The 10,818-nt window shown below is 39.8% G+C and overlaps 1 protein-coding gene across 1 annotated transcript; it reads left to right on the forward strand.

Moving 5' to 3' along the window:
- The first annotated feature begins 1,479 nt into the window (after nucleotides 1-1,479).
- si:dkey-29d8.3 (uncharacterized protein LOC556220 homolog) lies at nucleotides 1,480-10,818 on the forward strand. The gene is made up of 7 exons (XM_044218655.1): nucleotides 1,480-1,956; nucleotides 6,687-6,831; nucleotides 6,952-7,047; nucleotides 8,157-8,301; nucleotides 9,018-9,163; nucleotides 9,628-9,767; nucleotides 10,167-10,818. Exons 1-7 carry the CDS (start codon nucleotides 1,857-1,859, stop codon nucleotides 10,313-10,315), a joined length of 921 nt encoding a protein of 306 aa, XP_044074590.1. The 5' UTR covers nucleotides 1,480-1,856; the 3' UTR covers nucleotides 10,316-10,818.

The raw sequence follows: 10,818 nt of genomic DNA on the forward strand, positions 1-10,818 counted from the left end.
CTCTCCTTAGAAAGAAAGAATTATAAAGTTCACAAAATACATAGGCCTTCTAGCGTAAGCAGTATCCTCCAGTTCCTCGTAGATGGATATACACAAATGTTAAGTAGTGAGCAAGGACACTTTTGAGAAACAAAAGTGTGGGGGGGGGCAATGCCCCACCAAACCGACGCCGCTTTATCCCAAAATATAAAAATAATTTAAAAGTATTTTATTTTGTCCTTGTCAAAATAATAATAATAAAGTTTACTTATATCTGATTGGTTGGTCTGGCCATATAAAAAAAATGGATACGTAGTGGGGGGAGCAGTTACTTCGCTATAATTTCAGAGCTCTTTCTCGACTTTGTCTCGTGTTCTTAGCCTCTTCCACCATAGTGTATGTTACATGAGAAAAAATACATTTGGTGACGCTGGCTCACGAGAAGGCCACAGCAACTGGGCTAGATATGAATTTGTTAGGGGGTTTGCACATAGAAACAGAAGACTGATGCTTTAATAGGTTACTGATGCTTGCAAAAAACCTTGTAAAGAATGTGTTGTAAGATAGTTATTGTTTATACTCCAAACTTGAGAACGTATAACATGAGCAAATGCTATGGAAGATAATAAGAAAAATAATATTATTTAGGTTTAGATTCCATTTAATATTAGATAACTAGGCTAAATATAATTGGACATTGATAAAGTTGTCCTCCAATAAGAGGGGGGGAGGTGGGTTTAAAATTTTAAATTGACAATGCCAATTACATTGTATCTTCACATTTAAATAGAAAATATGGTAGTAGACTAGAAAACTATACTGGATTAAGGCAGATAGCTTATTTTTAATATACCAGTCCATGAAAGAATAGATAATTAGGTATAACATAAATAAAGTTGTCCTCCTATAAGAGGGGGTGGAGGTGTGGCCCGTTATAGTTCACAGTCCTAAAGAACACTCAGAGTGCCCCAGGAACGAGTCAGAAATAGGTTAGTATTTTTTACCACCGGGTTCTATCGTCTCAAACTCAATGGGATTTTTGAATGGATGGTGACAATTTGTGAAGATTATCTTGTTGAACATTACCTTTAAGTGTTATAAAGCCTTTGTTGGCCACAGAGGCGTGTGGATATGCACAGCTTTCCTGTGGAGGACGCCATTACGTCTCAAATGCATCACATATCTACCTAAAACCTTCAAAACTCATGTGACCATGAAGAAAACCACTTTTACTGCCTTTAGGTCGAATTACTGCTGTTACCGTATCAGAAACGGGTAGATAGTAGAATAAAAGGTTGACTTCTAGTGAGCACTATGTCTTTTGGAAATGTTTGCTCCACGGCTGTGGGCGTTTACATAGAACCCGTGAAGGCATCATTTGGTCAACGTTGCGTTACTGTTTCTCTCTCTTTTCCACGGATGTATAATAAGAACTGGATACGGCTCCGCCACTCAGCCTTGCAGCCAATCTTTTCCAGTGGCCACTCGCGGTATTGCAACGAAAAATTCCCCTGCGGCCCAAAAAGCATTTTCACCATAGGCCACCATTTTAAAAGAGACTTCTGTAAAACTGTTGACAGGACACCTCGAACTGCAAACAGTGTCAATTATGACTCTTTCTTTTTGTGCATGTTTGATCTATGCAGGTTTTCTATTTGTAAAACCTTCCTCGAGCCGAGAAAAGCGATTTTAAAATCCGTGACGTCATCACAATGTAAAGTCTGCGCCAGGCGAGCAATTTTCTCTGGAATAAATAGACACCATTTTGGGCTCCGATATCCAGTTCATATAATACATCCATGCTCCGCTCTGACGGTAACAGCTGACCAGCAGCAAACCAACATAACGGTAACAGACGAAGCAGCAAACTAGCTATAATGAAGGACAACAGTTTTAGCCGAATTTTTGTAATTATCTTGTGTGCGGCGACTTTTATTGCCGTTTTAGTTGTTAACGCTTTGGCAGGAACGGGCAGAGGTGAGTTAAAATAACGTTATTCAGACACTTGAATGTTTTTCAGTGCGTTAAAGTTAAGTTTTCTGAAATATTTCCGACACTGGCTCATTTAGATAAGTTGCAATACGTTTAATGTGACATAACGTTAACGTATTAAGCCACATGGTATTTGTTTTCTGTTAAACCTATACAGCAGTCTCTATACTGGTTATGAAACTGTTTTTTTCTGGGAGGGAGACTCCCAGTTAATGATGTAGCCTGTTGCTGGCAACTCATGTTGCCATTGTTGGACAAAACAATGAGGAATTATTTCCATGACCATGCTATCACTTCAACTGTTAGTGGTATTAAGCCTTGCATGAGTATCCATTCAACAATGGAGTTGAATAAACTTTAGTTTATGGTGGTCACAGCATTAAAATGACTTATAAAACCAACAGCAACGTCTCTGTCAACAGAAATCACTGACAATAGTTTTTGTTATTAGAAGTCCTTTCTACCAAAGAAATAATGTCAATGAATATATTAACGGGAGCACTTGTGGTGTCCCTACACCCACTGGTGCTCTATGAGGGGGTAAAAAGTCATTTCAAAAAGGGAAAAAAATCTTACATCCATGGGTAGGGTGGGGCATTAAAATCCAGTGCAAGGCTCTCTAATGGATGGGACACATGCCTTCCCTGGAGTGTGTCAAGTGTTGGTACAGTTGGTGCACTTTTGCTTCTTTCTTTTTTTTGTACTAGCTAAACCTGTCACAATAATTACTTTATCAACCTCGAGGTCAGCAAAAGTTGTCGAGGTCATGTCCATGTATCATGCGATATTGCCCATTGTGTTTACGTGCGTGTTTATTTGGATAAGAATGCCACCAACATCTTAGCTAACATGATGCCAGAATAAACAGCAGGGTTTTCCATACATTATCAGAATCAGAAATCAGAATCAGAAATACTTTATTGATCTCCGTAGGGAAACTCTCCGTTACAGTAGCTTGCCTTTACGTCAGTGCACACAGGAGAAAGTACTAGCAAACAATATGATACACTATAAAACACTATAAAACAGGTCAGAAAATAAATTAAGTATCAGGTGGGTATAAGTATAAGATAAACTAAGTGTCAAGTACCAAGTGGGTTTACCGGTTGATGATGAAAATACAGTATAATAATACAATGTAACAAAAAAGGTAATAAGTAAGGAGCAGAGGTGCATGTACTGTCGAGAGTAATAGAGGTATATAATATGAATAACAATAAATAAGAAAAACTAACATGGGAAAACTAATATTGCACGGGAGTAGTACACAGAATATTGCACAATTATTCAATTATGGCAGAGATGTAATGATCAATGTCCAGTTTAGTGACTTAGGGTCATGCAGACTAACCCTTAGAGGGAGGAGTTAAAGAGTTTGATGGCCACAGGCAGGAATGACTTCCTGTGGCGCTCTGTGGTGCTTTTTGGTGGGATGAGTCTTCCGCTGAAGGTGCTCCTTTGCTTGACCAGCACGTCATGGAGCGGGTGGGAGACACTGTCCAAGATGGCATGTAGTTTGGCCAGCATCCTCCTCTCTGACACCACGGCCAGAGAGTCCAGCTCCACCCCCACAATGTCACTGGCCTTATGGATCAGTTTGTTGAGTCTGTTAGCGTCCACTACCCTCAGCCTGCTGCCCCAGCATGCAACAGCATACAGGATAGCACTGGCCACCACAGACTCATAAAACAAATAAGACTTGGGCGCAATGCCTGAGCGTTTTTTTTGTTTTTGTTTTTGTTGGGGTTTTTTTCACAGCTCCTACTCAGTTGGCTTGCCTCACACTGCTGACTGTGTGTGTTGTCTGTGCTGCCTGACTGTGCCCAGCCATGGCATCTTCTCTTTCCTCTAGGGTCAGGGCTTCCCAATCCCCCCCTACCATACTACTGGCAGTTATTCTATCTTCTAGGAAGGGGTTGAGGAAGCCCATGACCCCACTGTAGCGCCATGACCAGACACTGCAAGCCCCTGCTCCACTACTCTTCCTCCCTGCCTCCTCCTTTCTCTCCTTCCTGTAGGTGTCTCTAAGAGACTTCCACCTTTTGCTGCACTCATCCGCTAGTGAAAAGACAATAGAAAACACATATTCAATACAAACACCTCATTACCCACATTTCAGAATAGCTTGTTTGCATGCTATGTCTGAAATGGCATAGCTGTATGTGCCACTGTACATATTTAAGCCTAATGACATTTATCATTAGTTTCTCCAGCTAAGCAGCCTGTGTGAGTTTTTGGTCATGTATGATGTGCAGTTAAAAAAAATAATTTGTTGACGATACCATAGGGGAGACCGGGTATAGTACACTTTTGTTTTGCCTTGTAGCAAAAAATAGGCTGAAGTGACTGCTTTTGTTTTAAAATATGCGACATACACCTCTCGTCTCGTCTTCATCGGATGTCACAAAATTTCGCCGCAGCTCTCACTTTGATCGCTACAACACCTATTTTTCGTTTAATCCAATACGTGTCCATCTGTCAGAAATATTTTGTACTTCAAATGTACTGCAAAATGACTCACTGTATGCTATCATCCCAGACTATGATAGCCGCTGATAATGATCCTGGCGGTAACTTTTCGGATGAAAAGTGAGAAATGTGGCGAGCTAAAGTAGTAGCTCTGGTATTGTACAGCTCCGGTTCGACAGCATCAGTAAATAGCCATATCATGTTTGCTCTAGTTAATTTAATAATGTTGAGACAAACACTGATGTTGTAAAAATTAGTAACGTTAACGCTACTGACTGATTTGCCATGCTATGGCGCTGAAGTTAGCATGCAATTCCCTCCTATTTTCAGAAAATATGTAACGTTAATGCACTTCAGCAACTCACCAGGAACACCAACAATGTCAGACACTTTGGTCCACGCATTTTTCTTATTTATGTCCCTGTACACAAACAGAGACACGTCGTATATTATTGGGAAACCCGCCACAGCAATTATCAGCCTCTCCTCCGCTTCAACTTTCCTCGACGGCCACACTGTTCAAGACGCGCCGCGTTGACTTCTGGTCACTTAGACACCCTCGCCGGTGGCGGTCTGAACGCACAGTAATCCTAATGAACAGAAAAAAAACTATGCACATTTTTCATTTCTGGTTGCACTTCTGTTTTCTCGTCGTCGGCTCTCTGTGTCTGAGTTTCACAATGGGCAGAGCTTGAGCAGCTTAAAGGTTCAGTGCTCTTTGAAAGGGTGTACTTGAATTATTAGGGTACTATATTATTATTAGATCAGTGGCATAAAATGGTCTTAAAATGACAAAATCGTTTATTGCAATTGTTTTCTGGGACAATATTATCGTCCAACAAAAGTAGTTATCGTGACAGGCCTAGTACTAGCCCATATTTATTAAATGCTTTTCTATTTTTAACCACCCACTCTAATGCCTAGAATTATGTTTTATGCCATATCTGTGATTGAAATTCTTGTGAGCTGGTCAACTCTTATTGATGAAGAAGGTTTCAGGAAGCTCAGGATGTCTGACCCCTACCAGACCTACTGAGATTCTTTACGTGTCCAAATAGGGTTATTCTTCACCCAGCTATTCATGTGGGAATATTCTATTGGATCCTAAACAAGAAACTATGCTTACCTAAGTTAACCTAAGTCACACTGTGTGTCAGTAATGTTATGAGGGCAGTTTGAGTACAGTACCAACGTGATTTATGGAGTTTCCTGATGGACAGATGGCTTTACTTGTCGCTAAAGTAACGTTAGCTAACCTGACCACATTGGTGGTGGTTGAGGTGAGTTCCCCCCCCCCCTTCACTGTGAAGCACATTGGGTATCAAGATAAAACGCTAATGTTATATAAATGTAATCCATTATTATTATTTATATAGCTACTAACTGCTGCTAATTGTAACTTAGCCGCTGTTAGCTATGTTAGTTAGCTCAGTTAGACCCATGCAGCCAGCCGTGCTATTAACTAGCTTACTCAGCCCCGGGATCCCAGGAGGCAAACCTGGCTAGAAAATCACTTCGGTACTGTATTCCCTTTCAAACTGGCCACCGTTGCTAGATTTACTTGCCCAACATGGCATTTTGCTTGCCCCAGGCAATCAGGCAATCTTTTACAAAAGTAAAGGATCTGATTACTTCTTCCACCGCTGTACTTAAGTAGGCAACACTGTTCCAGCAATGAAATGTACCTGTTAAATGTTTTTGTGAGATAACAGATGAAGTTTCTGTACACTTAATTTGTGGACACAAATTATTCATTTGTGTTTTACCCCTGATACCTGTTTGGCTCTATAACAATTATCTAAAACATCCTGCTGATTTGAGACATTTTATATGTTCACAGAGGGCTCTTTAATCCAGATGAAATAGTCTTCAGTATTCTAGAATGACACCTCTGTCCACATACTGTACTTTTCATGGTCTGAGTGAGGCTCCTTAGTTCCTGTTAAAGGAAATGATAATCCTACAGCATACAATCATTATTTAGACAATAGTGTGCCTGCAACCTTGAAGCAACAGTTTGTGTTTGGCCCTGTCCTGTTTCAACATGACAATGCCCCTGTGCACAAAACCAGCTTCATAAAGAAATGTTTTTCCCAGTTTGGTGTGGAATAACTTGACACAGAGCCCTGTCCTCAACCCCATCCAATACCTCTGGGATGAACTGGAATGCTGACTGAGAGCCAGACCTTATCAGCCAATATCAGTGTTGGACCTCAGTCTTGTGTCTGAATGTCTCTGTTTTCCAGGCCCCTTCCATTCCACTACAGGTAATGTGTCGGCCCACTATGAGACATACATCACTCCAGCTGGCTGGACCTTCTCTATCTGGGGTGTTATCTATACCTGGCTCACCCTGATGGTCATATACATCACTACATATGTATTCAGAGGGTAAGCTAACATCACAATTTTCATACTAAGTATTTATTAATGCAGATATAACCTGTCTGATAGGACTCATTAGTCAGAGCAACATGCAGATGAAATTGATATTTCTCTTTTTGTGAATAGATCCTGGGCTCAGTGTCTGCTGCCCTGTGCCTTCTATTTTTGCTGGCTGTCCAACATGATGATGAACATGATATGGCTGCTGCTGTGGGACAGAGAGTATGTCTTCTACTTCTAGTTATTACTTCATTTAATTGCATAGAAAAACTTAAAAACAACAACCGGGTTAGGGACACTAAGAGTGAGGGTAGAGCATTAAGGAGGAGGGAGAGATAGGAGGACTAGAAACACCCTCAAGTGAGCCATAAGTAAGCCTTAACCTATTTATTTATTTTATTTATTTGTATATTTAAGCAGTGATGTACTACCACTGAAATGAGAAGGGATTGAGGACAGTGCAAGCATTTAGGTATGAAAAGAGTAAATTACATGTATATTTATGATGAAATTGTAAATATATGTGATCCTAAAGGATCTGTTCACCAAAAAAAATATCAGTCTCAGTATTTTTCTGCCTCCACCCAGTACTATGAAAGTTAATTGAATTTCGTTTGTGCATTACAAAATTACATTTAAAAACACATTTTTATGTACATTTTTAAAAAATTCAACTGCATAACCGCTTTCCAGAAACAGTGGAACTATGTCCGTATGAAAACTGTTAACAGTGTGTTCTGTCAGTTCTATAGAATAATGTAGACATTGTTTCTTGAAACACACATTGCTGTTGAACTTTTAAATGTGCTATGAGCACCACAAACAAAATTCCATTCACCTCCATTGTATAAGGAAGGACAGAAATCTCAGTGATGGATATCTTTCCTAGTTTGTTTGCTTCATTAATAATTAAAAATAAGTTTTGGGGTGATAAAATTAGTATTACCTGCAAAGAAAAGAAACACTTTAGGTTAGGTGGTGAAAGATGATTGATATAAATATGACACAAGTGGGGAGCATTGTGGAACTCCTCGCAGTATTGTTCTGTAAATGATCACCGCATGATTGTGAACATCATCGTATAGCCACTGGTGTATGTTGTTGGAGAATCCATAAAAATACAATTTATCTAATAGTATATCATCACTGACCATGTCAAGGCCTTAGATTGTTTGTTTTTTAAAACCCAGTGGAAGTTAATGATTATTCCAGGCAGAATACATTTTATTAGCTATCTCAGAAATGTTCACTTATAATAAAACAATTGACAATGAGCGTGCTGATATGATGTATTTATGGTCCCTCTCTCTTTTTCTCTCTCTGTCTTGCAGGTTGATGCTAGCAGCTCTGGTTGTATTAATCATGATAGCGATTTCCAGCTACAGTGCATTGTTCTTCTGTTGCTTTGCTACAGATTACTATGGACTCTGGTTACAGACATACCATCGCAAAGACCTGGCCTGTCTCACAATACTGGTACGGCAGTGTGTGTGTGTGTGTGTGTGTGTGTGTGTGTGTGTGTGTGTGTGTATGGACCATGGAGTAGTATCCGTGACGTCACCCATGGGTTTCTGAAGAGTCGTTGTGAATCTCAGAGTGGGCGGCTCCTGCCGTCGCCATCTTGGCAGTGGCTAACTCCGGCTAATACAAAAAAGAGGTGGAGCTGAGGCAGGCCGAAGGAAGCCTGGTTGATGAAACCACCTAGCGGTAGGCTACCTGAGAGGTCACCCACCTGTCACTCAAAGCAGCCCGCCCTTAAATATGCATAACTTTAAGCCTTAATATAATTTAAACGGGTGAGTTATATAAAAATTCACCCCCGTACAGTTGTCATGAACGGGGAAATTTGCTATAGACACCAAAACAGTTTTTTGTACCTGGTTGTAAACGTTTATTTCTGCTGTAAAGTTTGGCAGTTTAACATGGGGGTTAATGGAGATTGACTGGCTTTTGGAGCCAGCCTCAAGTGGCCATTCATTTGGCACTTCACGTTGGTTTCATTTTTCAGCCCCGGAGGTTGCCGCTTGGTATGGACAGATGTTACCTCAGACAGAGTATTGGCAAACTGTGTTTGCTCTTTTTTCAGTACATTGCTGATGAAAAAAGTCAGACATTTTTAAAATACATTTTAAAAAAAATACATTCCCTGTGAATGATCTCATCTTTGTGCTTATAAATGTTGATTTGTTCAGGTCCAGAATGGTTTGGCTCTCTACACCACATGGACATCCATCGCTTCTCTGATCAACTTCTCATTGGTTCTCCACCTGTGGGGTGTGGACAAGAGCACAGCAGCAACAGCTTCTCTGTGCATCCTGTTTGCAGAGGTGGTGGGATGGTAAGCTCTTATTGGACGAGGTTAAATGATGATTTCAAAAGTAGAAGAGCAACACACTCACCATGTTATACTAGCATATTAATTAGCTTTTAGTTATGACAATAAATGCTGTTATCATGAATCCATCACTTAATGGATTGTACTGAAAGTGCTTTGTACAGTAGCTGCTGAAGGTATGATCCCATTCTGACTTTTTCATGATTGTAAGAAAACACTAGTGAAAAATCTGATTACTAACATTTTACGAACCTATGTCATGAAACTTGATAAATGTTACTAAAGACAGCAGCTGCTAAGGGAAGCTTCAATGCAGAAATACTGGTATCAGTATCAACTATTCATTTTCTCAACCAAGTCACCAGCAAGATTATGTGGGATAACATTTATGGGAGCACTGTAAAACCAATCACTGCGCTCCAATAAATTTTACAGTTGGTTGATGATTGCTTTGTCTTTGTGTGCAGGTTCATCTTTCAGAACTGGGTGCTGGACCGTTGGGTGCGTAACATCCTGACAGTCTACCCTGTGGTGATTGTGGCTCTGGTCGGAAACATCTTCAAACATTTTAACCCAACTGATCCCACTCCAAATTCTGTGTTTATGGGTGAGTTTAACATAAAGACTACCACAACTGGATCACTAAACCTGTGACTTCACTAACACCAGCCCTACTTACATTTCTATGGCATAGCCTAACAAGCCATCTAAGTGACTGCTTTTTATCTGACATTTATTGTATATGAATCCTGGGTGAACAGATAACAACAGAACAGACAGGGAAAAAACAAGAAGTCCAAATCCACACACACTGTTTTATCAAGAGAGTCTGAATACAAAATTATTTTAAAAGGAGGTCAGCAGAACAACAGCTTCCAAAAATGTTATTATATTTAGAATAAAAATCTTAGCGTGTTGCCTTTCTGTACTCCCAAAAATGATTTCCACTTTTAAACTTGAAGGCTCACTTAAGTTCTGGTGGTTTTCTTCTTTTGTGTCCTAACAGTTGTACTGCTGGTGTTAACGTGTGTCCTGCTGGTTTTCCAAGTCTGCACTGTCATCTGGAGAAACAACAGGCGGCCTCTCCACTCCCCGGGCTCAGCTCGGCTGATGATATCACCCCTTGACAGCAGCAAATTCAAGATCTTTACTTAAACAATATGATCTTGTACTGTACCTCCTGTCCCAATGCTCAAGAGTAAATCTGACAGTTTTAAAATTAGGTTTTGCATAAACAACATAGATTTTAAAAAAAACTATATTTCTTGCAATGGAATGTTTGAAATTGGCTTAAAAAAGAAAGAAAAAGGGGAAGTGTTAAGAGTCTATAATGGTAAGGTAGAGAAACCTCTCTTCTCTCCTCTCAAACCGCAATTAAGACAATGTGACTACTGTATATGCTGTCTATATTGTCTATATGCAAAGTACTTTTTATACAAATGCATGCATGTGATTTAATTACCATGTTTTGTATTGCTACTGCATTTATGGCTTTTTTATTTTGTATCCATGCACTGACAATGGACTATATACTGTCATTATATGTTGGCTTTTTGACAATATAATTTGAATAAGTGAGTCATGTTTTCTAAAAGTACTTAAGAGCTTTGGTGAAGTCATTCTGATTTGCCAATTAAAGCATTGTTTTTCACATCTAA

Source organism: Siniperca chuatsi, linkage group LG13 (assembly GCF_020085105.1).
Source record: "Siniperca chuatsi isolate FFG_IHB_CAS linkage group LG13, ASM2008510v1, whole genome shotgun sequence".
In the NCBI taxonomy this organism is placed as follows: Eukaryota; Metazoa; Chordata; class Actinopteri; order Centrarchiformes; family Sinipercidae; genus Siniperca; species Siniperca chuatsi.

What these genes read in the sequence shown, in the direction of transcription:
- si:dkey-29d8.3 (XM_044218655.1), top strand. Translation starts at nt 1,857, where the DNA reads ATGAAGGACAACAGTTTTAGCCGAATTTTTGTAATTATCTTGTGTGCG. An exon ending in ACTACATATGTATTCAGAGG is followed by an intron (nt 6,832 to 6,951) that starts GTAAGCTAACAT and finishes TTTTGTGAATAG; the next exon opens with ATCCTGGGCTCAGTGTCTGC. An exon ending in TCCAAATTCTGTGTTTATGG is followed by an intron (nt 9,768 to 10,166) that starts GTGAGTTTAACA and finishes GTGTCCTAACAG; the next exon opens with TTGTACTGCTGGTGTTAACG.